The 27,785-nt window shown below is 38.5% G+C and overlaps 1 protein-coding gene across 2 annotated transcripts in view; it reads left to right on the top strand.

Moving 5' to 3' along the window:
• Window positions 1-488: 488 nt before the first annotated feature.
• TRIO (trio Rho guanine nucleotide exchange factor) overlaps window positions 489-27,785 on the top strand; it is a 178,903-nt gene continuing 151,606 nt past the window's right edge. For both annotated transcript variants that reach the window (XM_029965287.1, XM_029965288.1), the window contains exons 1-7: window positions 489-561; window positions 7,065-7,179; window positions 10,364-10,556; window positions 11,222-11,734; window positions 14,705-14,827; window positions 23,688-23,879; window positions 27,100-27,231. In XM_029965287.1, the coding sequence (XP_029821147.1) occupies window positions 507-561; window positions 7,065-7,179; window positions 10,364-10,556; window positions 11,222-11,734; window positions 14,705-14,827; window positions 23,688-23,879; window positions 27,100-27,231 (1,323 nt within the window). In that variant the 5' untranslated portion in view covers window positions 489-506. The remainder of the gene's footprint in view (window positions 562-7,064; window positions 7,180-10,363; window positions 10,557-11,221; window positions 11,735-14,704; window positions 14,828-23,687; window positions 23,880-27,099; window positions 27,232-27,785) is intronic.

Raw genomic sequence — 27,785 nt, 5'->3', positions numbered from 1 at the left:
TTCAAACTCCATGTATGTGTAGAGTTAATGTGACAAAATGTGCTCTCACTTACAAAATTCTGTGCCTGTCAGGCAGCAGAAAAGAATTGTGCTTACAGAAGTGATTTAAAGAAAGTTGTATGTAAATAGCATCGGGGTTTTTTGGTGTGTGTTTTTGTGTGGGTTTTTTTGGTGGTTGGGGTTTTTTGGTGGGTTTTTTTTGTTGTTTTGTTGTTTGTTTGTTTAGATGGTTTTGTTTGTTTGTCTGTGTTGTTGTGGGGTTTTGGTGGGTTGGGTTGGGGGTTTTTTTGCTGATAATTTTTCTAAAGGTACATGGTCTTAATAGCTTGATGCCCTCCTCCCAGACTTTTATTATAAGGTTATCTTAATTCCTGTAATCATAACATTCACAATATATTCCGAGGGCAAATGTTTTACAGTGCATTCATTAAATGTAGAAGCTGAGCTTGTCTGAATTTCTGACTAATCATCTTTTCGTTTTTTCAGGGTTTCGCAAAAATGATGAAATGAAGGCTATGGAAGTATTGCCAATTTTAAAGGAAAAAGTTGCATACCTTTCAGGTACAGTTATTTTCTGTTGTAGAATATCCAACTGTGGTGTTAGTAGCATGTAAAATGGTATTTTTAATACTTTAATTATTATTACAAAAATCACAGAGAGCTGGGTAGCACCTATTCCAATTGGATATCCCAAACATAGCATAAGCATTTTCAAAGGATCTGTAATAAAGAAGGTGTATGTTTTGTTGAATTTGGAACATTGCTAGTTGTCGTCCTGATCATGTCATATCCCGCATTCCCTCAACCCTGCTTATCTAACAGCATTATTTGCAGCAACCTAGAACTTACTGTACCAATGTCATATTCTTATTTCTGCTTCTTCTGCTGGGGAGTTTTACAGAGTTGCCTTTGTTATTGGCCCATCTGAAGCATATTCTGGAGAAATACCTCCGTTGCAGAGGTGAACTTGCAGTGCCTGTTGGTTACTGAACAAAGAATAGCAGAGGATTTAAAAGTGGGGTTTATATGAGTTAGTATCATAACATAGTCTGTAAATTGATAAGTAACTTTACTTGATGGAATGATGGCTGAGTTGCTTATTCTTGTGAAGTGCATTTTGGTGTGACTTTCTAGGATTAAACACCATCATCCCCTCGGCCATAATCTTAATGTCAAACAATTTAGAGGACATTCTCATATTTGAAAAGGGTTTTTTCAATAAATAATTTGTCAAGAAAGGCAGAAATAAAGCTCTTGTCTGTTAATATTAAAACACAAAAAATGATTCCTGAAATTGTACTATTTAAGAGATTTGCTATGCATGGATGCTGATGCTTGCAAGTACAGCATGTGGTACAGAGTACTTTATCCTGTCCACTCTTTTGAATCAAGTAGAAGCTTAAAGCAAAAAAACGTGTGTGTGTGTGTGTTTTGGGTTTTTTTGGTTTTGTTTTTTTTTTTTCCTAAAAGTTCCTGGCAACTGTAGTGAATGATATAACAGATTCCCCAGAGCTGATTTCTCTGGTATCATGGTAATTCACAATTCTGCAGATGAATTGTAGTGCTGGTGAAAGCTTTCTTAAAACTGTATTTTCAGAGGGAAAGAAGATAAGAGAGTTAAGCACAATTTTTCAATCCCTCATTACTCTTTTTTGGACCTTGTTTTGTAGTATTTAATGAAAATGAAGTCAGTTTCTATTAAAAACCCTCAGAATTTCCAGATTGTCCAGTACTTAGTTTAGACCCCTTAGAAGGGATCTGAAAAATGATTGTTGTTTTCTGATGATAATTTCTAAGCAGATGGCATCTCAAAAGGCATTAATTCAGTGTAAGTGAAATGGGCCAAATGAAAGCTGAAGATAAATTTAAGGGGAGATGATAGATTGTGAACCAGAGCAGATAAGGTGTCAGTAGGAATAAATGGTTGCCAGCTTACCTGTGTGAAGGTAGCAACTTCTAATGGAAGAATAGAGCAAACAGCTGTGGGCAACAAGGCTGGCCAGAACTGATGTGCCAAAATCCATAGTTTCACATTTCCATTGCAAGTGAAACTCAAATGAAATGAGATACTTTAGTAGTGCAAATGATTTAAAAAAACTTCATGAGCAACAACCCACAACAACATTCTTCAGTGTGTTCCCCCCCTTCCCTTTCCCTCAACAAAAGTACCACCACCACTAGGGCTTAACCATTGTGGAACGAGAACTGTCAAGCTTTATACCTGGGAATGAAAAGGAAAGGAAGATTGTTGGTTTACTGAACCAGTTTTCACCTAACTGGGAAATAAACTGCTTTGAATATTGGATGTCTTAGTACCTGAAATGGTTACATCTCTAGGCTTTGCTGTGAAGTACAAATAGAGTCACAGATGCAATTTTTTTTGTTAAGTTTAAACTGAAGTTTGTCCAAGTACAGATACTCTTGCATCTCTACACAAACTTAGATGAGGAGAGCATTTTCTTGCAAGGGACAGTTATCTTGGTTTCATATGGAGAAATAGCCCTTGATAACTTGTCTTGCCATAATAAAAGCTCACTGTTTAGCTTTACCCAAGTACTTTGAAACTAGGTAAAAAGGCATATTCTTAAAATGCCTTCATCAGCCTGTTGAATTTTAGTGCCATTTGAAGACCGTTGACAATACTCCTATTAGTGATGTGCACTACACAGAAGTGATTTGTGTTAGATGGCTCATGTGAGGTGATCAGGTATTCATGTGACACATTTTGGCCTAAACACAGAATATCTCAGTACTGTGGGGGGGGTTGTATAAAAGGAAAGGGGTAAAAATTGAAGTCTCACTGTTGAAAGTAGTATTTTAACATATTTTTGTTAAACCAAGACTAATAGGGAATTGAGTTGGATAAAGACTGTTGTGAGACAGGAAATTCCCACCTGATGCCTCATACATTGTTGCTTTTAACTTTCCTGTTTGTCTATGACACAGGAGCATCAGGAACAAAGGCGATGAGAGTTATTTATTGGAAAAGGCCTAAGAAAGCTGTCAGTATAGCTGATGAAAAGACTCAAGTCTTAGGGACTTTTTTGCTTAATATTTGCAGTTTTGCTATCTGGTTTAAGGTGAGATAAACAGTAAGTGAGAGAACAGTGAAAAGAGCAGTGAAGTTCTTTTTATCAAAAATCAAGGCTGTATTAATTTCTTCATTACACATCTAGACCTGAAATTTGTACAGCAGATTTTGTCTCCGATGTACAAAAATTTCAGGATGTTTTATCAGAAATTTAAGTACCATTTTTAAAAATGGGTTTTCTCTATGACATACGTGGAGCTGGGAGCCAACTGAAGTGGTGTCCAGAATGACATAAAGAATAAGGGTTCCTTTCTTCTGCCATACTGAGAAAATTGCATGATGCAGGAGCTACAGTGTGGGAAAGACCCAGAGGACTGATCTGAGGTGACTGCGTGTAACAAAGCATTTGTTTAAAATGCTTAGAGAACGTTAAAGACAATTCAGCATATGGTCTTCTCTGCTAGCTGCTGCTTTTAAAAGAAGAATATCCACCCTGAGGATTTGAGTTAGTTTTTCTGGGGGTTTGGAATCAGTAGCACTTACCGGTTGAAACATGAATTTTTAAGATCTGAAGGTGATGATGGCCTGTGGTGCAATGAGGAGAGCATTAAGGACTGCAGCAGACTTTCAACTGAGCTTGGTAGCTTTGGGGACCAGTGATCACTCTGGAGCTCAGTAGGGGCTTGAGCAGTTGGACTCTCAGTCTTGTCATTTATCATTCCTCTCTCTTACGGCTCCTGTGTTGTTTTTCTCCTGTCACTTGCTGTGTAAAAATCCTCAAAGCTCTCTGCTTGGCAAATGAGTCAGGATGGTCAAGACCAGCCTTTCTCCATTAGAATGAGACAACTAAGTTTTTTATCTTATCTCCCACTTAAAAAGGTCATGGAAGATAAGGATATGAATTTCCTTTTAAGTTTAGGCTTCTGACACTCTAGTTTGACAGACATTCAAAGATGCTTTTACCTCTTCTGAGTTTCATGTGGTGCCTCACAGGGAACATGTCCAGTGTAGACAGTCCCTAGAGACTTTGACAGTCAGGCTTACTGTCTCTAGCAAGCAGATGCAGACTGTTGGAGAGGATAGTGATGAATTTTTGAGTGACTGGTTTCTTTTATTATTTTTATTTTCTTTTAGCCTTCCTTTCAAAGTGATTTTTAAAAAACTTTTTTTAGTAACGTGGAATTACAATGAGGAGCTGATTTAAAATGAGAAATTCTGGACTGAGGATAGTGTTTTTCTGCGTTTCCATGGGACAGGAGAAAACAGTCCACACATCTGTGGTTGAGAACATATATGTGAAATTTAACTTGCAAGAAAGTGTCTGTGCTATTATGGATGTGTTGATAAAGATATCCTACTGGCTTCAATATAGCCTTTAGTAATAGTAACGGTTTGTTGTCACTAGAAAGGGGTTGGATATAAAATTACATTTTACTATTTGACTGCAGTAAGTCTGTGCAATTTTATGACTGAGATGAACACATTGAAGTGGAACCACTTGAAGTCAGATTTTTTTGCATTATATATTAAGTGGATTCAAAATTTTCTGCATTGTTAACAAAATTTAAAAGTAACAATTCTGAATCTGCAAATTGGAACAGGATAAAAATACAAGTTAAATGCTTAAATAGTTGACATCTACTCAATCTAGCATATGTATGAGTGTGAAATACTATACACCCACATTCTGCTAGTAATGAAGTTAATCATAGAATCATAAGGTCATTTAGGTTGGAAAAGACTTTTAAAATCATTAAGTCCAGCCCCTAACCTGGCACTGCCAAGTCCACCACTAAACCATGTCCCTGCATACCTCATCTACGTGTCTTTTAAATACCTCCAGGGATGGTGACACAACCCCTTCCCTGGGCAGCCTATTCCAATGCTTGACAAATCTTCTGGTGAAGATATTGTTCCTAAACCTCCCCTGGCACAACTTGGGGACATTTTCTCTTATCCTGTCCCTTGTTACCTGGGAGAAGAGACCAAGACTCATCTCAATGTAGCTTCCTTTCAGGTAGTTGTAGAAAGCGATAAGGTCTCCCCTTGAGGCTCCTTTTCTGCCAGCTAAACAACCTCAGCTCCCTCAGCTGCTCCTCATCACACTTGTGCTCTAGACCCTTCACCAGCTCCATTGCCCTTCTTTGGACTCACTCCAGCACCTCAATGCCCTTCTTGTAGTGAGGGGCCCAGAACTGAACACAGGATTCAAGATGTGGTCTCACCAGTGCTGAGTATAGGGGGACGATCACTGCCCTAATCCTGCTGGCCATACTGTTGCTGATATAGACCAGGATGTTATTGACCTTTTTGGCCACCTGGGCATGCTGCTGGCTCACATTCAGATGGCTGTTGACCAGCACCCCCAGGTCTGCCCCTAGACTGTAAAGTTGCATGGAGTTGTTGCGACCCAAGTGCAGGTCCTGGCACTTGGCCTTGTTGAACCTCAATGGCCTTGGCCCATTGATCCACTCCTGCCCAACTGGGCATCATCTGCAAACTTTTCCTTGATTCATATCCATAAACACTCACCCTGTTGTCACTGTCACTGAGCTCTAGACAATCATAACTCTCCTAACATATGGGGCTACCCTGCTGCCTCTCCTTCTTTGTCTATGCCTTCTGACGAGTTTACACCCTTCCATTGCAGCACTCCAGTTGTGCAAGTCATCCCACCGTGTTTCCATGATGGCAGCTATGCCACGCTTTTCCTGCTGCCCAGTGGCTTCCAGCTACTCCTGTCTGTTGCCCATGCTACATGCATTAGTGTAGATGCACTTCAGTTGGGCTGTTGATTCTGTCACCTTTTTGGGGGCAGAAGCCTTCGTTTCTATGTGACTTCTCTCAGGTGCTTCCATCGTTTCAAACACATCAATAACCCTTACGTCTTGGCTGCTGCATGGATCTTCATCCCTATCTCCACTGAGATGGCAGACTGAAGGACCTTGCTAGCATACCTCAAACACTGGTGTGCTAACCACAGGCTTATGTCTAGTGAGCACGGCTTTGTCCCTTTTCCCTTCAAATTAGTTTAAAGCTCTTTCAGCGAGTCCTGGTAACTCCTGTGCAAAGATCCATTTTGTCCTTTGAGACAGGTGTACCTTGTCTTCACTATCAGGCTTAATGATGTGTAAACCAACTCATGATCAAAAAACCCAAAAACCTTCTGGTGACACCAGGCTTGGAGCCAGGTATTTATCTACTGGCTCTTCCCATTTCTTCCCTTATCATTCCCTGCAACTGGAAGGATAGAGAAGCATCGGCTGTGCTTCTGATCCCCCAACCAGTCATCCCAAGGCCATCAGGGAGAGACTTCAGTCATGTCCCTCTTGATTGCTCTTGGGCTTCTTGTTTCAGTGTCATTGCTGCCTACTTGAAAAACCCATAATGGATAATAATCCAAGGGCCATACCAGGGTAGGAAGCTTAATCATCACTTCTTTAACCTGGGACCCAGGGAGGCAGTAGGCTTTCAAGAAGAAGTGGATTCACTTGGCACATAGGGCTTTCTATTCCTTTCAGAAAGGGAGTCTCCTATGACAATGATCCATCCGTCTTCAACCTACTCACCTCCTCCCTGAGCTCTGTCACTAAGTGGAGGAGCTCCTCTACCTGGGTGCGCTTCTCACAGCTGTGCTCTCTGCTGCCATATCATCTAAATACTTGCCTACAGAGTAGCATAATTCTGTGTTTAAATTTAATCTGTACAATTGCTGAGTCAAAAATTAAATACATAACAAAGCACCATTGCTGGAGGTGTCACACTGCCAGTCAGACTTGAACATGACTGTAATGTTTAAGTGTAATGTTCTGGTTATTCTTTGTTGCAATTTTTTTTACATGTATTTTCTCATTGTAGGAGTTGTAACAGTGTGCTGATCAGTGCTCCTAAAATTCAGTCTTAAGTTGGTGTTGAAATGACAGTGTTGGCATTTAAGTTGAAATCGCTTTTTTGGAAGTAGATACTGGCGACTAGTTCTGCTAACAAGAATAGTGTTATGCTGTGGGGTCTTTTAACATTTTTAATTTTTCAGGTGGCAGAGATAAGCGTGGAGGTCCCATTCTAACGTTTCCAGCTCGTAGTAATCATGATAGAATACGGCAAGAAGACCTTAGAAGACTAATTTCATATTTAGCATGTATTCCTAGGTAAGTGATAGTCTGATAAGCTCTAAAGCTGTATAACAAAATAAATGGATTATGTTGCAATACACCCACAAGCTAGATGACTGAATGGGTTAATAAAATGAGCTAATCAATACCAAGTTTTGACAGTTGCTATTTTCAAGTTGCTTTTTGGACGAGAAATAATTACTCTGCCCTGTAAAAGGAAGGCCATTGGCAGAACGGATGGTGTACTTTAGCTGGAAGTAGTTTGTGTCTTGGAAACAGCACTACCATGCCATATTGCTGTCTGTGTTGAAGATTGCAAATACAACTCAAAGGCCTTCAGTTCATCAGTAACTAGAAACATGCTGGTCATCATTCACAATATGCCTTGTGTGGAGTGGGGTCAGCATAACACTCCTAACTCTTATTTGTGTTAGGTAAATCATAGTGTCCGGATAAAGCACAGAAATAACCAGGAGAGAGATATGTAAAATTGCTTGTAAAGGTCTCAGATAAATCTGTGGAGTGATCTGTGAAAGTACTGATAGCATTACATTATCAGCAATTTAAGTTATGCATTGCAATGTGCTATTCAAGTAAATTGGCAGAAGTTAAATCCAATGCTTGTGTGTGTGTGTATATATATACTCCCATATATATATGTATATATGAAGTTAAGAGATATTTTGTATATATGTAAAAAAAGTTTGTTTATATATAACTTTGCTTCTAGGACTATCTGAGCTGGGGACAAAAATGATCCTAAGACCCTGACTTTAGGTCCTCCTTGGAATCTGCCAACATTTGTTGTGGGCTGGAGCAATGCTTGCTGTGCTTCACTATGTTTGCCTATGACCTCAAGGAGCAGTTGTCATTACAGTTGAAAAAAATTCCTTGGACAACATCCCTGAAGGCAACATCTTCTGTGTTTCTGTAATGTGTTAATTTACAACTGGTCTTTTCACCTGATGTAATCAGATGCCAGTTTCAGACTGACAGAAGTGGTTTCATAAAAATAACTTCAAGATATCTAGCTGACAGTGTATGCGGCCTCTTTTTTGTAAAGTTAACTGGGGGAGGTAGAGGAAGAAGGACAGGAAGAAGGCTTGAGATCTTTACTTTCAGATTTGAATGGTGAGATGTATGCTAGCCATTGAGAGCTTCAAGTTATTAGAGAAGTTAATAGATAAATGTGCATCAAACTGTGTCCAAGAATTTTCTAGAGATAACCTGGCAAGATACAGCAATCCTCTGGCAAAAGGCTTATGTTAGTTTAGCATCAAGAGATGTAAGATTAAAAGTTAGTGCAGGTTTTATATCTCTTTAAACATGGCAAAGCTTTGAGAATAAAGGGAGCTTTATTAAAAGCAAGACTCATTTTCATACAAGGCATATTTTAGGGACTGATCATGCAACTCTAGCTGATTAAGAAGTCCAAGGTGGTACAAATAGCCCCCAACATTTGGGCTGTCTGGTATTTATTGCAGTACTGTTATTTGATGTATCTGAAGAATCAGAGGTATCAACTGTTTGGCAAGAGATCTAAAAACTCAAGTTGATTCAGTCTCACAATTTTAGTAATTTAACAATCTATCTTATTGAAAAATATAGCTAAACTTAAGTCATCACCACTGACTGTACCAGTATTTTAGTGTAGTTCAGGTTTACAAACGGATGACCTTGGCTGACTAAAGCCTCCTACCCTAATTGTTGTGATCCTTGGCTAAAAGACATTCAACTTGTGTCAGATGATGGGACCACATGATTGATGACACATCTGATTGTGTCACATGATGAGGGCTTGCTTTGTACACCCCAGTAGATGTACGTATTGTGTGAATTAGTGGCAAGCACTCCTCATGCAGTCCTCAGTTTGGTGGTAGAATAGGGAAGGGCAGAGCAGCACTCATATAATAGCATTTGGCCTTTAAATAATGGGTCTGTCCTTAAAACAGACCCATTGTTTTTGTGCTTGAATGCTGTATCTTAGAAAACATTTTCATTATGGTCAGAAAATTGTAGATTGTAGATTCCAAGCTAGTCAATTTTAATATATTTTGCTTCTGCCATTGCAGTTTTTGATGTTTCTATGGGCAGGTGGTAGAGCCATCATTTATCGTGATAAACTCCCTTTTTTAAATTTTGCAGACTTTTCTTTTTTTTTCCTAACTTTTAAGTTTTCAAACTTAAAATACCCTCCTCTTCTAAGGAACTGATACTGTCACTTTTTCCAGAAGATCTCCTGTATCGGTCATAACACATCTTTCTACAGTGTGACTAATACAAGTGTGTAAAGTATGCCAGTGAAGCTTCCCTGCTTCTTGGATACTCTGAAAAACCTCACCACATGAACTCTAGAATGGCATTTGTATTAGTCACATCCCTGAAAGTGACTCCTACTCAAACAATGGACATTTGGTCCTTTTTGATAGTCTGTTGGCTATGATGCATTGGTTTTGAAATATTTCATTTTCCATGGTCATGCTACAAGGTCACGTAGCAAATTCTGCTGGAATAAAATCAAAGTTTCTGGTGGTGGTGGTGATTGTCACTTTTGATCAATTGCAAGCACTAAATGTACAGAAGGTACTGATGAAAAGAAATTAAATCTTCCATTCTCAGAAGAGGTGCTGGAGAATTTGAATGTAAGGTCTGTCGACTTTTGGACAACAAAACTGAGCTCAAGTTTTGTAACCTGTAAACAGGTTGATGTGGTTTTGTTCACAATGATAAAATACTGTCTTATCCATTAACTGTCCACAAATCGATCCTGTTACAAAAGAAATGGTCAAAAATGGCTTTTTTTCCTCTGCAGACTCTGACTCTCAGATAATATGGGTCTAAATATGAGACAATTTGAAAAAGTTGCAAAGTGGTAGGTAAGAACAATTTACCATCTTCTGTCTTTTAGAGGATCCCCTCAATCATTAGAAAGGCATGAATATTGTCATCCGTCAAGTAAGTGTGTGTGTGTTCCGAAGAGTCAGAATATCAAGTCAGCAACGGGTATAAAGCTATCACCCACAAGGAGTTTGGCATGAGGGTCAGAGAAACTTCTTGAGAGGTTCATGAGATCTGCTGTACGTCTTAGCTAGTGAACAGTGAGACCCTAAAGTGTTACAATTGGCTGAGCAGACTATGTTCCTTAGGCAGTGTGGTGCAGTAGAGTCTGTGTTTGAAGTTATAACACTTGCTTGATAACCTTTTCTTCTTTCTTCTGCAGTGAGGAAGTATGTAAACGAGGATTCACTGTCATTGTAGATATGCGTGGGTCAAAATGGGACTCCATAAAGCCTCTGCTGAAGATTTTACAGGAATCCTTTCCCTGTTGTATTCATGTTGCACTGATAATCAAGCCAGACAATTTCTGGCAGAAACAGAGGACTAACTTTGGCAGCTCTAAGTTTGAGTTTGAGGTAATTTTCCCTGTGGAATATAAATTTATATTTATTTCATGGTTTTAAGTGCTCGCTAATGATCAGCACCTTGAAAACTCCCAGATAAATTATATTCTGCATGAAGGGAGGGTTACTTTAGGCCAGTGGTGCTAGAAGGAATGTGGTTTTCTTCTTTTTTCTTTCTACCTATTAAACTAGGTAGTTGTGCATGTTGTTGTTTATATTCTTTTTCTGAGTGTAAGAAAGATGGAATTAGGGTTTTACCTCTACTACTATAAAGCTAGGTTTCCTCTGTTTATCTTGGTCTGCACTGAGGTAATTGTGATACCTCCAGCATGAAGAGGAAAGCAGCTGTCTGAACCTTACTGTTATCTTCCTTCGGCTTTGCAATACACAAAGTCAAAGCTTAATCAAAACAGTAGTCAAAGGAGTGGCTACTGTTTTCTTCTGAAGTGTAGTGAGGTAAGAAATAAATATTTCTCTGATATTGGGAAATACCTGCAAGACCTTCTGTCTTCTGCTGTTCAGAATTGATAGTGGAAAAGACATGTGTGAGAAAAGGTGCCACGTGGACTTTGTGCACAAAATGATCAACTCTTACAAAGAGAAAACCAAAAGCTTGAAAGGAAATTTCAAATTAATTTCAGTAACAGCATTTTTTTATTTCTGCTTTTATTTTCTAGACAAATATGGTGTCTCTGGAAGGCCTTACCAAAGTAGTTGATCCTTCTCAGCTAACCCCAGAATTTGATGGCTGTTTGGAATACAACCATGAGGAGTGGATAGAAATCAGAGTTGCCTTTGAGGACTACATTAGCAATGCAACCCATATGCTGTCCAGACTGGAGGAACTGCAAGATATATTGTCAAAAAAAGAAATGCCTCAGGACCTGGAAGGTGCTCGCAATATGATAGAGGAGCATTCACAATTAAAAAAGAAAGTCATTAAGGCCCCTATCGAGGACCTTGATGTGGAAGGACAGAAGCTGCTCCAGCGAATACAGAGCAGTGATAGCTTTCCCAAAAAGAACTCGGGGTCAGGGAATGCAGACTTACAGAACCTTTTACCCAAAGTATCCACCATGCTGGACAGGCTGCACTCAACACGGCAGCATCTGCATCAGATGTGGCATGTGCGAAAATTGAAATTGGACCAATGTTTTCAGCTCAGGCTGTTTGAGCAGGATGCTGAAAAGGTAAGGGATTGAGGGAGGGCAGTATAAATGGCTGGTGCTTGATGGACTTGAGAGAAGTACCAGGGGTAACTCCAAATAGTCATTTTTGTCTTTAATCGCTAGACTTTTAACAAGAAATAAGGGACGTCTTGGTTGAGAGGCACTAAGAGTCTTGTAGAGTAAAGGGCATGGGATAGTACTGATAAGCTGTAAAGGACACAGGTAGCTCTCACCAAAGAATATTTTAAGTGCTAGTGACTTGAAAGCTTTTGTTTTGTTAAGGGTTTGTTCCAACCCTTTTTGCCTGCATCATGTGAAGATGAATGCTGTATACTTTATAAATACAGATGACTAAGGACTACATTGGTCTTCTTTAGTGATCTTTGGACAGTGAGTGACAGGCAGTTGACAAAGTCTAAAGAGGCTGATGTGGGAAACTGTTTCATTGATGTAGGGTTTAAAGTCCCAGGCTAAAAACTGATGTATCTCTTCTGACAGTGCATATGTCATTAATAGGGAACTGAGTGATTTCATAATGTTTGAGGCTAACCAGTCCCTTCAGATGAGAAAGCCCTTGATTGTCATGGAATTTGAAGAGGAGGTATGGCAGGCAGTTCACTTTTGAATGAGCTCAAATAAGATCTGTTTTCATATAGAATGGTGTTACAATCACTTACTATTGACTTGTTACTATGGAACAAGTATCTTCAAGGTAGGGTGCAGAGTTTTTCTCCAGGGAAGTGGTAACTAAGCTATGCAATCAAGTGGTCAGTATGGCCTTTGTCAGAGTTCCTAAAGTATTTGGATTTCTTGAAGTATTTTATGTAAGATTACCTGAACTGTATGAAACCAAAGGTCTGTGTTAAACCAGTATCCTGCTCTCCAGCAGTGGTCATAACAAATGCATGAGGAGGAGTAAAAGCAGAGCAAACGTGTTTCAACTCAGGGACTTTTTTTGTACTGCTCTAATGTTTTGTGCTGTGTTTAAAAAAGAAATAATTTTTAAAAGTACCATTTAAAGCAAGCATTTGCTGAATAGATAGAGCTGAAAGTAGTAGGGACATGTAAAGAGTTGAAATAGTTATAAAATTATTAATTATAACATTATTGAGAAAATAGCAAGCTGTTGGTCTAGTGTTGGTCTTTCAGACCCAAATGCTTTTATCAACCTTTCGGGCACTTCCTTGCAGCATTAATTGTTCTGTGTTATGGCATGTCTTTCAGTACTGTGGAAGCACCATCAAAATATATTTTTTTCATTTACTCATCTTTTACCAAGTTGCTTATATAACTTGGGCTTTAAGAAACTTCTTGTGAAATACTTGAGCCTGTGGGATTGACCTCTGTCCTGCCATGTGGTTGCATAAGCTCCTGTGTTTTCTAGGTTTCTGATTGCAAGAATAAGTCGCTATTAAATTAACACATCTTTCTTTCATAAGGCAAATATTAGGCACCTCAAAATGAAGTTGACAGCAGCTAGCATACCTGGGACTTTATTCTCTCAACAACCAGTAAAAAAAAAGATTAAAAAGAAGGTTTATGTAGTATCCCAACTCACTTTTGGATTAAGACCCTTGCCCTAATCTATTTGCAGCCCTTATTTTTACTGCTTATGTCCGATTAGATTTCATAGCTCATGGGTTCTTTATCAGTGTATGTCTATGTATTTTACTTAAATGTGGGAAAGATAAAGGGTATTGTATGAGGAGAAATAAACACGTTCCTTTTGGAGGACTTGCTCAACTCTGTGCTCTCTGGTCCAGAAGAAGAAAAGGCAAGAAGGGGCGAGGTGGGAGGGAATCTAGAATTGCCCTGTAGGTGTCTGAAGGCCGCGAATTAAGATGACCTAGAGAAAGGTGGTCATGAGCAGTACCAGTCTCTATTTTGAACAATGTTCTAACACATCTTCACTGTGTTCTAGATAAGAAGATGAAAATTTTAGGAGTATGTGATTAGCTGTCTCAGTTGTCTAAGCTCTTAGAAGTTTGGTTTACAGTCCTTACCATCTTGTGTTCTACTTATAATTTGTTTTTTTATGGACCTGGGACAAATACTGGATTTGGTTCTGTTAGCCAGCATATTTTGAAAGATCTTTAAACAAGTATTTACTGCTCATTTATACTATTATTGTCTGAACAATCTTTTTCAGGCTATTCAGAGAATGGGTGTATCTTTTTTGCTGAGATACAGCAAAGATTTCAAGACCGTTGAAACTCCCCATTGGGTGGGATGTTAAGCTTAGCTTTTGATGTGTTGCTTGGTCTTTGAAAACTTTGTCTTCCAGTGCCGCTGTTAACATACCTATGTATATCCATTGATGGCCATTGCCAGATAAGGTCTTTTCCTAAAATTTCTTAGGATATTAAAATAATTGGGTTTTTGTTCTTAAAAACAAACGTATTTAAGGGTTCTTCTTAAACTTCTTTGGAAGAAGGTAATGTGTAACTCTTTACTCAAGTATACTTTTATTAAGTCATCTAGAAATAGAATAGTTGTTTTCAAATCTGCTGTAAAGTTACGAACTAAAAATATTAAGCTTGCTGCTGAAGTACTTGATCAGCAAGAATGAATTTATACTTAATTTCCATGAGTTGCTGTTTTCATTTAAATTGCTAAGCTGCTGATGTCAAGAAGTGCTGACACTAGAGAACGTCTAAGCTTGGCAGCTCAGGGCTGTGCTCCAAGTCTGTTTGTTTACTATGACTTCTTTGTAATAATGAAGTTTACAATTACAACTTTACTGTAGCTTGTTGAGATAAACACCTGTAGTAAAGGTAACAGTAACAGCAACAGCCTCAGCTCTTTGATCCACAAAGATTTCAGCAATGATTGGGTTAAAATCATGTAATTTAGAATGGAAAGAGCGTTCATGTTGATTTTTGTGACCTTGGACTCTGTCTTCTCTGTTCACAGATTTCTTAAATTACTTGTCTATGATTTCTGCCATAACAAATTTTTGAACTTTTTTCTTTCCTTAATATTTTCATGTAGATGTTTGACTGGATCACACACAACAAAGGTCTGTTTCTGAACAGCTACACAGAGATTGGAACCAGTCACCCCCACGCAATGGAACTTCAGACACAGCACAATCATTTTGCCATGAACTGTATGGTAAGAACAGGCCTCCCTTCACCACACAAAGATACAAATTATCTATTTGTTCTATGTCAAGGTAGAATTTGTAAGTCATAGACATAAATCATTCCTTCTTTACAAGTAGTATCAGATTTGTATTGGAGAAGTGAAATTATAAAACACAAGGGAGGAAAATAAAGGGTAGTCAAGTACAGAGGTACTGTGATCAAGCAGCAAAATTGTTTTGACAAATGGCTATGTTCAATACAACCTCATCACTCCTCAAATATAAGCATCCGACCTTCTAGAACCTGGGATGTGTGTTTGAGTACTGCTTTGGATCTTGTAGGATGTTTCAGAGAATCATGTGTAGTATGGATTTTAGCTCTCCATTTTGAAAGAAGTAGTTCTCAGAATCTTCTGAATAGATTGCAGCTCAGACAAAAGGTTCTGAGGAGTAGCTGAGCTTGGTGTAATAATTTTCCATGTTTTTAAGAAGACATTTCCCATTTCTGGCATAGTGGAATGGAGCTAAAACAAACAATTTTCTCGGGCAAATATCATCTTAGGATGAGCTGTCAGTAGACTGCAATTAAAAATTTGGATTTTAATTGACAGTGAGTAAAAGCTGTTTATTTTCAGTTTCATGAATCCCTGTTTGGACATGGGGACAAAATTCTCAAGTACATTTTAGATCCCTTACACTAGGAGCATTTGAAGTATTTAAATAACCTTGAGAGTCTGAGCCTAAATCCAGTTCCTGTCTGTCAGATCAATGAAGGAAGAACACTACCAGTCTTGTTAGAAATTAACATTCTTGGCAGTCCAAAGATGGGAATTGAATTACAATATGGTTGAAACAATCAACTCTTGCAAGAGGGTCTTTTTGTAGGACAGGACTACTAATTGCAGAGAGTGGCAAAGTAAACTTAGCTAGGTTATGTGTCTTGCTGAAGTAACAGAGGGGCTAGTAAGGCAGCTCTTGTGTATGGTATAGCTGGAGTTAAGGCAATAGAAGACACCATTAGAGAAGGTACATTTTCTTCTTTAGAAACTCAGATATGTTTGCAAAAGTTAAATAAAAATCAATATGTACTTTTTGAAAAGAGTAAAGCAAATGCTGGGGAACTTTGCAATTAAGTTATGTAACATCATATGTGGATGTAACTTTGACCATTAGGTTTGGTTCGTGGCATGGGGAATAACTCCCTTATGGTGAACCTCGTTGTTGTTCCTCACTGCTCAGCATATGAAGTAGAGCAGAAACAAACTCACAAGATGACAGTAGATGCCATTGACATGAGATGACTTTTGGAACTTAGCAATTTTGGATGACCTTCCAGGCAATTCTTAAGCTTGTACTCCAAGGATTAAAATCTTCATCTGTCAGCCTTTTCTGGTTTAGTCACTATTGTCCTCTTTCCTTCAAATGGGATGACTTTTTTATTTTTTCCCTGCTTTTGTACTATTCAGATGCTATCAACAGTGGGAAGCACTTGAGCGATGCAGCATAATCCTTCCTGCTCTGTGTTTGCTATTAGTCTTTTGCTGTTAATCTCTCTTTTGCCTGTACTTGTCAAATGCTTTAATTACAGGGGACTTTTTCTCAGCCTGCAAAATGATTTCTTGAAGCGTACAGGCAGCAGCTTAAATTTTGGGCAAATTAAACTATCCCAACATTCAAAAGGGGAAAAAGAAGCTGTGTTTTTTGAATGTGTTTCTGTATCATAATCTCCTCCAGGAGAGGTTCTTTGGCACAGAATAGGAAAATACAAATTCAAAATGATCGGTCACTGGTTTTGATTTAAGCAGGGTTCAGATTTTCTGGATTTTATTTGGTTAAATAGCAAAAGCCTTTCATATAGATTAAGGGCAAAGATTAAACTGAATGTGACATAAAAAATTGACATGAACTGATTGAATTTTGGCAAGCCTTCTTTTTCATTAGCTTTTAACTGGAAAAATGTTGGGCAGTCCTAACTCCTGCAAACATGTTCAGCTTCTCCCTGACCACTCTCCGCATATGCTCTGTGCTTAGCAAGCTGCTGTTAGTTCATTGTTCCTGTCAGTGTAACTCTTTAGCAATCAAAGTTGATTTAAGATCTCTTATGTGAATGCTATAATGCTAGAAGTGGAATTTAACTTTTAACCCATCTACAACCATGCAAAATTATTCAATTAGATGGAGTAGAGAAAAGAAGACAACTATGTATAAGCTTTATTTATTGCAGGAGATTTTGAAGGCTTTTCATTGTGACCCTAACTGGACCTTAATAGAGCTTGATTTCTAGGTAGTTTTCTTAGACTCACTTGAGGTGGGGAAGGGCTGTTCAAAGGATGAATGCTGCCCAAGCAGCTAAATGCAACCTCTTGCACTTGCTCACAACTTAACTCTGATGTTGCAGCTGCTTTTCCCAACACACTGTGGTTGCTGCAGGGCACATGCTCCCTTCCACAGCAGGTGCTACCCTCAGTCAATAGCTGGGTCTCATCTTCCTTCCCAAGAAGCAGCTTGGCTTTCTAAGAGGTGCAGGAGGGCAACTTCCGCAGCTGCTTCTGCCAAACTCAGCTGAGAAAGAGTGACAGCCTTTGGGTGAGATGCCAAAATTTTGATCTGGTCTTCCAGTCTGAAGTGAGCCACCTGGATGTAAACCATTGTGAAAGCCACTTAGTTCCTGTCATGAACAGGAGTTGGTTACATCAAGGACAAAGAAGAAATACAGATTTTTTTTTTTCTTGTAATGGTTTTCTGCTATTTTTAGAATCTGCTTTTCGGGGTTAACATAAAGTTGTTGGAAATGTAAACCAAATGTTATAAACCAAAAAGGTTTATGTAGCTTTACTTTCAACAGTTTCATTAGCAAGTAGTCACTCTGGGAATCTTTTGTATTCAGTATGTGATAGGCTCACGTGGTTGCACTTCAAGGTAAAAGGAATAAGTTCATGCAAATCTTAAGTGTAATACACACACTGTTTCTCATTGCAATGAATCTGTCCTAGAGCAAAGCTGGATAGGTGTAGGGCTGTGCATTGAAGGGGGACCTATATTTGGTTACCACTGATTAACACACAGGGTGATGTTGCTAAAAGAGTGAGCTGCTGACTGAAGGACAGTTCACATGTGCAGCTGTAGGTATGTGACCTCCTGTTACTCCTGAATTTGATTCTATCCACTGATAAATGTCAAAACTGTGTCTTTATAAGGCAGGTAGATCCCATCTTCCATAACTGTGGGGAAAAATAAACGCTCAGTGATTCTGCTCTCTAAAGATGAGGATGAATTCTCAGTACAATTTAAAAGGCCTGCTTTCAGCAACAGTAAATTGCTGTTGTCAAGTCCCAAGATTTATTTGAGTTAAGCAATGCTCAGTTTCAGCTTGACGTTCCTCTTTGGGTGACTAAACCAATGCTTCACTTCTCAAAACAAGATTTTAGTACCTTTTAAGGGAGAAACTTTCAAATAAGACATCATAGGAGTTGCAAGTATAAAATTTATGTGTTGAGTTTTCGAACTGCAAAAATAAAGTACCTATGATTGTGCGATTAGTCAGTCTTGCATGCAAGACTGAGAAAGAGTGATTCTCTGTCTGTCCACTCTTTTTCTTGCCATTTTCTATACATCTGCTGCTGCACAAGGAAAACAAGAAGTCACTTGAAGTATGGGTGAGGAGGAGGAGGAAGATGTTATCTGCTTGAACATTTTCTACTCTTGTTGCTGGACCAGATGACCTTGCTTTCATTACATTTTATCTGTGCCTTGCAGTGCACTGGGGAGGGTTAAAATGCTTAGGAAGTGATGTAGGCAAAATGAAACTTTGAAGAAAGCTGGCACATGCTACTGTTAAAGGGTGTGCTGTGACTACTTGTCTCAGTGTTGATAGGACCATCAGTAGAAGTTACTTTTATTAACCATAGTCCAAAAGGTCCAGTGTCAATTGTAAGTATATAGCTAAGTTGATTGATGTTTTCAGAACACGATGTTTTTATACACTAAACCACTTTATCAAGGTAGTAATCAAACACTGAATGGTTTCCAGAAAAAGAATGTCAGAAATGAGCACTGCTGAGAGTTTTGGGATGTTAAAATAAAAGTATGAACACAACAATGGAGTATCACTGGGTTTGCAAAGTTAAAAGTTATGAAGATGACCTGTTTGGCTTGCTCAGATCCAGCCACAGGGACTGGTACAAAAGAAAACATAAACAAGGTCAGGTGAGGTAAAATCAACTTAGTTGACAGCTTGTGTAACTTTTTCCTCTTTCTTTATACTACTGATACATTTGAGCCTTGAGATTCTTTTTACTTTAAATATGTATTTTTGTAACCATACAGATTTGTTGCTTGAGATAGAATTAAGCACCATGTGAATTCTAGAACTGCCCTTGGTCCTCTGGGATTTTGGCATATGGGAGCAAGACCAAAAGTGGTGATTTGGCTGTTTTTCCTCATATTGCTTTGAAATGCAGACTTTCACAAAAGACTTCTTGTACCATGGTGAACAGTAGTAAGCTATCTCTTCATACTTGGTGGGGACGTGCCTGTTTTGTGGGGTCTGATGGGTTTTATTGGTGGGGGTTTTTTAACTTATTTTTATGTTGTTAATCTAATGCTTTGCTTAAGTAGCGCTTGCAGTAAAATAAATAAATAAAAGTTAAATAGTTAAATCCATCAGCTGTTCAACCAATCTAACATCCCTAATAGACAAAGACTCTAAATAGGCATGGGACAGCACAGGAGGTAAAATGTATTCAGTCGCGTTTTTGGTAGTTCTGGGTAACCACAGTCAAACAAACTGTGTATTTTTGGTGTTTTTGAAGTTCAGAGAATGCACAGCTGTGGGTCCTGGTCAGATTGGGAAGGATGTGTCTTGAGTGCACATGCCTAAGAGAATCTTTGTGGTTGAGCAGTTAATGCTTAGACATAATGTCTGGATGCCACCAACCTGAGAACTGACTGAAAAAGGCGAAATGAGTTCAGGCTATTTTCAGCTTCTGAGGAGCACTCAAAAGTCAACCAGGTGAAATAGAACAGGCTAGGTCTGCAACCTTCCTAAGAAGGAAGAAGCAAATAAACATTTTAAAAAGCAGTCAGCTGCTGAGGTGTTAATACAGCAACAAGTGTACTCGTGTCAATGAATCACGGACTAAAGGAACAGACAGTGGTGTTACTGAAAAGAAGCAAATCTTATTTCACTTTTGGTACTTATTGGGAGTGCTGAACTTCAGATTTGTAAAGAAATTGCTCTGGTTCAGTTGGTCCTATTAGAGAACTAGGTCCAGTTTAGAGCCTCATTCTTAATGTTGTAATGGGAAACATCTACATGAAAATGACATGGCTGTAAGGAGAGGTTGAAGGCATGGGTGTTTACTATGAGTAAGTGAAAGTAAGTGAAAAGTACAGGAGGAAAGAAAGTAGTGTTGGCATTGGACTATACAGTCTTGCAGTAAGATTCCCCAGGTCCACCATAAAAAAATGTTGGAAAGAGGTGATAAATTTGAAGAAATTAAGAGTGAAATTATATTTCACTTGTTCCAGTGCTAATAGCAATGGTTAAATGGTTCCCTGAGAATATTTAGAGGATCCTTGTAGTTGAAGGACAGGTTAAACACTTTCCTTACTTGTAATCTTGAGTTGCTGAGTTTGTTTTTTTTTCAAGGGAATAGATCAGGTTATACCTCTAGTTGTTCTGCAGCCCTCATTGTTAAAGTTTGGATTCCAAAACTGAAAGTGTTACTGTTGCTTCAAGAATGAGACTAGAAGAGTTGTTAGAGAACATTTAAATCATTAAAGCAGGTGTTAATTCATACATTAATGCTACACTGTGTTTTGATGGCCATTTGCATGTGAAGTGGCAGATGATTTGAAAATTCCATTGCTAAATTATTTCTATCATAGTCAAATAGCTCCAACTCACTACAGTCTATATAGAGATGCCAGTTATGATGCTTATGGACTGTATCACTGAGGTGATGACATTTAAAACTGAATGCTTAATAGTTTCTGTGTCAGAAAACTACTATTTGAAATCTTGAAGCTAAACAAACATTTTCTAAATGTGTCTGGGAAAATCAGGAAATAAAATAGAACCTTCAGGTCACCTGCCAGGTTTATTTTGTATCGAGTGTGATAGCGGTTCAGTTAAGCTGGTAGGCTGTCACCTGTGCTTTTCGCCTGTGTACTTGCCTTTCAGGCATGCACCAAAGAATGACAGAGTGCACTGCAGCTTGTGTTGAGCTACTAATCTGTGTTGCCTGCTCAGCAATACTTGTTTTATACGTATTCTCCCTTTAGAGAATAGTTCTGCAATGAGGAGCTTTCCAGATATTGTAAGGTGTCTTTTCAACTTCTGGCTGAAGAGCATTTTGGGAGAAAATCATCATACTAAGTACATTTGTGTACTTACTAAACACACTGTAATGCAATAACTTGAATTGTTCCCTTTTTAGTCTTGTTACAATAGTCATGTTTGTAAGACAGTGGAAAAATCACAGAATCACAGAATATGCCAAGGGACCCACAAGGATCATCGAGTCCAACCCTTAGCCCTGTGCAGGACCATTCCCAAGAGTGCCTGTGCCTACCACATGCATACCACATGCCTGAGAATATCATCCAAATACTTCTTGAACTCTGTCAGGCTTGGTGCTGTGACTACTTCCCTGGGGAGCCTGTTCCAGCACTCAACCACCCTCTGGGTGAAGAAACTTTTTCTAATATTCAACCTAAACCTTTCCTGACACAACTTCAGGCCATTCCCTGAGGTTCTGTCACTGGGCACCACAGAGATCAAGCAATGCAGTATCACTTCAGCCTTTCACTTTTTAGACTTTCTAAATGGATACACATTTAGAAGCTTTGGGTGCTTCATGCATAGTCACATTATGTAAATGATATCACTAAATAAATCTTTAGCAGTTATTACCTCATAGCTTTTGCTTTCCTAACTAAAACCAGGATGTAAATCCCTACAGTGAATATATCAGTCCCTGGGGAATGAGCAACAGCATACTTGTAGCAGTGTTTCTCATCTCTTAAGCAGTGTGCAAAATATGGAGTTGTCATATAATAATGGCAGTGGACTTGCCTGTCCTTGTAGGAAATTGAACAAAATTTGTTAACCTTGAAGGATCAGCTGAAGACAGTCTTAACTGTAGCAAGATGCTATTGGAGATTCTTTTCCTTCTTGACTAAGTCTGTCTCTTTTGGGTCATTGCATTTTAAAATACCATCACTTAAAACTTTAGTAGATATATCACATAGTGAGGGAAAAAGTTTAGATTATTGTTAGTTGTTTTTTGTTTGTTCTTTTTTGAGGGATGGAATGTGGTGTACATAGCTTGGAAAGTATTCAACTGTCAGCATATTAACTCATATTCATACTGCTACAGGGGGTGTTCTTCCACACTTGTGAAACCAGATTGCCATGGGAAAATGAATGCATGTTAACCACAGCTCAGTTTTAATTTGTTTTGCTTCACATGTACCGTACCATGTCCTTCATTTTTAACTGGTGTTCCAGAATTTTAAAAATTTCTTTTATTATGGTACAGAAATAGTTCAAATGACAGTCTATGGTTGCCTTTATTCTTTTCTCTTTTGGCACTTGTTGTTTGTTGTTTTTTTTTTCCACAACTGTAAAGACCATTTAAGGGCTTTCTGGATTCATTTAGCAGTCTTGTATTTATGCTACATACACTTAAATAGGCCTAAATGCTCTCCACTCTTTTAAAATTTGTTAGAAATAGCAGATTTGTATTCTTCCAGTTGTTCGACCCTGATTAAAAGGAGAGCAGAGATGTGTGGGATAACCTAAAAAATGGAAAGCAAATATTGTGCAGAAAGGAAAAACAGCCAACATGACACTGCTGTGCTCAGTTTATTAGGTGGACCAGGTGAGGTGTAGGCTGTGTCAGGTCTGCTCCTGCTTGCACATATGCATACAGTTTACAATTAATAGAGACCTGTGCTAATTACCACTCAGATGAGACTGGACAGTGAAGCCTAGTAGAACTGCAACACTTGCTCCAGCCACTCAGTGTCAGGCTCTGGGTAGTGGCTGGGTGCCAACAGGTAGTGGTTCCACCTGAGATGCTCAGCGTCTACGTGGTTGGACTTAGATGACCTCCAACCTCAACAATCCTGTGATTCTAAGAACTTCATTCTAGATGTCTGGGAGTCTACCCAGTTGAAAGTGTCAACTCAGTATTATATACACGTAACTCTGAAAGGGCTACTCAGAAACATTTTGGTGGTGAAGTTGTTCTTGTTGCTGGCTTTGCAGGAATAAGAAACTGTGGATTGAAAATAAGAATGACTAAGAGCCATCAGTGAGTAATGCCAGGATGCTAGAGAATACTTATGATTTTGGACCTTATTTGTCTAATTTTCAGTGCTAGCTCAGAGGGAATATAGCGGCAGGAAAATGTAGTTACTTTAAAAGTGACTTTCACAAGTTGATGTAAAGGTTTGTAGAGTGATGTTGCACATGCGGATACTGTGGATAGATCAGGTACTTACTAATTATACTTTGATTCTCCTATATCGTGTGTGTCTGAATGTCTTGTTGACTTAAATATCCATTAACATTTTTGTTGAGACTGTTGTAAAACATGGTTAACTCTTCCTCTTCCTCTTCATTGTAATAATGCGTCTTCAAATAATATGCATTTGCTTAAGCTGACTGTTAATGTGACTTTTAGACTCTGATTATTTCAAGTCATCTTTCTCACTCGTTATGTTATACACCTAGATTCCAAAGTTTGGCATGTACAAACTTGGCAAATAAAACCAGTCTATTAAATAGTACTGTAATAAAGTAGATTTTTTTAGAAGTATACCTCTTTATTTCAGTGGTCTGCTAACTTCCACTGTATTTTCCCTCCTTCTTCTCCACAGAATGTGTATGTAAACATAAGCCGCATAATGTCAGTAGCAAATCGCCTGATTGAGTCTGGCCATTATGCTTCACAACAAATAAAACAGATTGCCAGTCAGCTGGAGCAAGAGTGGAAGGCATTTGCTGCAGCCTTGGATGAACGTAGCACGTTACTGGATATGTCCTCCATCTTCCATCAGAAGGCTGAACAGGTTAGTGAATGGAGAGGGCACCAACAAAAGTTTATGTGCTGGATGGGTTAGTTGTGCTGTTTGCTTTTGATTTGGTTAAAAGTACAAGAAAGTGATTGAAAAGGTTGGCAGGAAAGCCAGAACATTTATTTCTGCTAATTTCAGTTGATAATCAAACAAAAACTTGTTCTCCTCAGTTTAGCCCACAGCCTTTAAATTCTCCACAAAATGCTTTGCCCATATCAATGCAAGATAAAGCAACCAAGCTATCTCTGTCAATCAAAATGAAGTGGACAGAAATGCCTAACTGTATAAAGCTTTTAATATTGATATAATGCCTTTCCTACATCTAGAAATCATAACCTGTTCTACTGTCCTCACCACTCTGCCCCAATCAGTCCTTGGAGTGTCAAGATTTAACTTACAGTAATTGCTTATAGAAAACTAAGTTGAACTGACCTGAAAGCTGAGAACTTAATTAACTATCTGAATCTGAAATTGTGGTGGGTGATGTTTACTTAGTATTTCATGAGAGATTCCTCATATATTAAAAAAAAAATTAGCTTTAGGCCTATACCAATTATTTTAATTAAGTCATTAACTGTATGTAACTGCCAGAGAAGAGATATATGTATGGGAAGTAGGAATAAATATCCCCAAGTTAATAGTCTTAATGGTGAAAGCGTGTTTTGCCCTCAAGGGAATTCAGTTCTGAAGGAGTTGCTATGTGTGCGCACTTGAGTCACCCGTTGATATTACAGACTGTCTGCTCTGTACATCCCTGGTGTATTTGGAGAGCAGAGGTTCTTGGATGGTTATGGCTGATTGAAGCTCTGATGTGCTGTATGTAGATACTTTTCTTTCCATTTGCCTTGCTAAATTATATCCAAGAAAAAGTCTCATGTCTGATATAACTTTAATTTGAAGTCAATGAAGGAAGCACTTGGGAGTTGAAAATTTCAGAAACGGATAGATGGTGCAGTTTATTTTAAGTTTTCTACCTGATTTCTACTACACAGAAATTTAACTTAATAAATAGCTAGACACTAGAAATATGAATGTATTAAGATGCAAATACACATTGCTTTTTATTATGGTTAGTGGTGACATTGGTTTAATGTCTTAAGACAGACTAAGGTAAAGTGTATAAACTGATGCCACTATAAGTACTTTTGGCAGGTTTTACAGAAAAGCTACATGAAAATGAGATGAAGGAATTGTTTTCTTGTAGAAAAGTCACCAATCAGCTTGAAGCATTTGGTAGACATTGTGTGGTACCTTATCATTATTGATGTTTTTCTAATTACTTGGATCGTTCAGGTTTACATTTAAGCTCTGTCAGCCGTACATGTAGGAGAAAGATGAATGAAATGTTAAAGATAGGTATATCTTGGCTCAAATGCTATCCTTTTTCATTAAAAAAGAAATAAAACTATGCTCATCAGAAGTCAGGGGACTAAATTTTGTGGGATCGTGTGCTGGGCAGCTGTAGTAAGGGTTGGTGTTAACTTCTTTACCACTAATGTAAGTGTAAACAAGAGAAAAGATAAGAATGAGGGAAATAGTGCAGCATCTGTTGGGATTAATTTCCTTTTAATTGCTCCTTCTGCGGTTTTCATTTTATGATTAACTGTGATGGATTGTCCTAGTTGCTTTGTAAGATACCTGGCTGTGATATATTAGCTGTTTCATTAACAGTGGAGCGTGAGTTCAAGGTAAGAGGGTTTGGAATGTGAGGAATGACCCCTCTAGAGACTGGTGGTGCTTGACCTACATAGAAAGATTAAAAAGCAAGCAACCCAAGAAATAACACACTGTTCTTGAATGCCTGTGTTCTCTTGCAAGTAGCAGGTAAGTGTTGCTGCCTACTGTCAGACACAGTGAAGACTGCACCCAACTTTCAGTGCGGGCTAACTAGTGCCAGAGATGTAACTCTGTGGTCCCACATGGAGCTTCTATTAGTGTTCAGTGCTTAACATCAGAGATTTTTTAAGCTGGCCCTCGGTGAAATGAGAATTAAATAAGTATCTTACAGCTAAGTACTCTATCACCCTTCTGCCCAGCTTTGAAACAATAGTAGAGTACCAGAAATGATCTGCTTTTTCCTCAAAATACTACATGTGCTCCAAGAATTAAAATATGTGTGATGAGACAAATGGCTTGGTCTCTTAAAACTTTTGAGTCTTGAACTTGACATAAATAGAGGACAAATTTACTTTAAAGAAATCATATGCTTGGCTGTACTAGGTTTAACAACTATGAAAACTCCTAGAAAAACAGGTTCTTTTCTTCTCTTTCCTTTCCTAGCATAACAGGGGTATAAAATTCATGCCCCCTAGCTGTGAAAAATAAGTTTGCAGAACTTGTACTATGCATATATGTCTGTCAAGACGATTTAAACTTCAGGGATAACTTAAATTGTCTACATAAGAGATTTCTGTAGCAGTATCCTCAATTTCCCCTGAAAGGCTTGACTTGAGCAGTTATGCTGACATAGCTGTGTGCTCAAAGTTCAGTGTTAGTCCTAAGAGACCCCCACTGAAGCTGTAAATCCCTTACACACTTCCTTCTGTAGTAGCTTACCAAATGGATTTAGTGCTTCTTTGCATGTAGAAGTTAGGGCTTTGGAGACTGAGGTGTGAATTTGCTGTGCCCTGACACTGCTTCACCTCCTTGATAACCTCTTTCCAGCAAAACACAACTATGGAGTGTTTCAGTGAACAGTTCACCAGTAATTCTTTGTCTGCATGTGCACACGCGTACAAAGTAACATGGTTTTCTCTGAAGATTAAAAAAGGTGAGGTGATAAACCTCATGATCCCATGAGGTTTTACCTCCTTGTGAAGACAAGACCTTAATTGGCTTTCATGTGTCTGAAATGGTGGTGCAGGGTGAAGCAAACTTTTTCGTAGCTGCAAAATCAAGAAAAAGAGCAATAGTAAAATTGAAGCATCAGTATTGCCAACAGTTAAATCAGTTCTGAAGGCTACCGATATACAGCTAAGCCTACCTGCCTCTAAAGAACTCAAAGAGTTTCAGATACCTAAAAGCATAAGTATACTCAGACTTGAATATTTCTTTCTATCCTGATATAAACTTAATCTTGGCTGTTTCAGAGACAAATGCCATAAGGATTTTTCAGTGGCTGTTACAGAGATGCCTGTCCTTTTGAAAGTTACCAACACGTGTGTACTCACTGGTAGAACCCAAAATCAAGCAGAATGTTTTTTCTCTGTTGCAGTACATGAGCAATGTGGACTCATGGTGTAAAGCCTGTGGTGAGGTGGAGCTTCCCTCAGAACTGCAAGACTTGGAAGATGCTATCCATCATCATCAAGGGATATATGAACATATTACCTTGGCTTACTCTGAGGTAAGTATCTTGTTTGTTTCCTTAGGTAAAATTGTGTCATGTTAAGTGTGGATCATGAATTGGCATCTCTTGTTGCATAGTGCATTAATTGGAAACTCAAGTGCTAGGCTTCTTTTTAAATTTAGTATACTGGATTTTACTGCTATTATTCAAAAATGAAGTGCTAAATCTTCCCCTTAATCTTCTGAAAGAAATTTAAAAGGCAAGATGTAACCATACGTGGTACAAACAACCCATGCAGTGTACTCAGTGTGTTTTAATTTACATTCACATGTTACTACCTCTTAATAGCAGTCTGATACTATCGTCTAAATACTTACTTGAAGGGAACTTAACTGGGTATTCTTTGGGAAAGTATTCTGTTGGCATGGATTGCTCTAAATGTGTTTTGTTGAAAATCCATTGCTGAAATTGCCTCACGGAAAAGGCTTAACCATCAAAGGACTTGTCACTTGACAAGCCAGAAGGTAATACACTTAGTTTCATCAACCTCAAAGACACATAAATGAGCCAGCATGCCTGTGTAGTCATCATTTGTAAGACTAGTGTATCCT

Source organism: Manacus vitellinus, unplaced genomic scaffold (genome assembly GCF_001715985.3).
Source record: "Manacus vitellinus isolate BGI_N305 unplaced genomic scaffold, ASM171598v3 scaffold_96_pilon, whole genome shotgun sequence".
NCBI lineage: Eukaryota > Metazoa > Chordata > Aves > Passeriformes > Pipridae > Manacus > Manacus vitellinus.
This window is presented reverse-complemented; position numbering and strand designations above follow the sequence as displayed.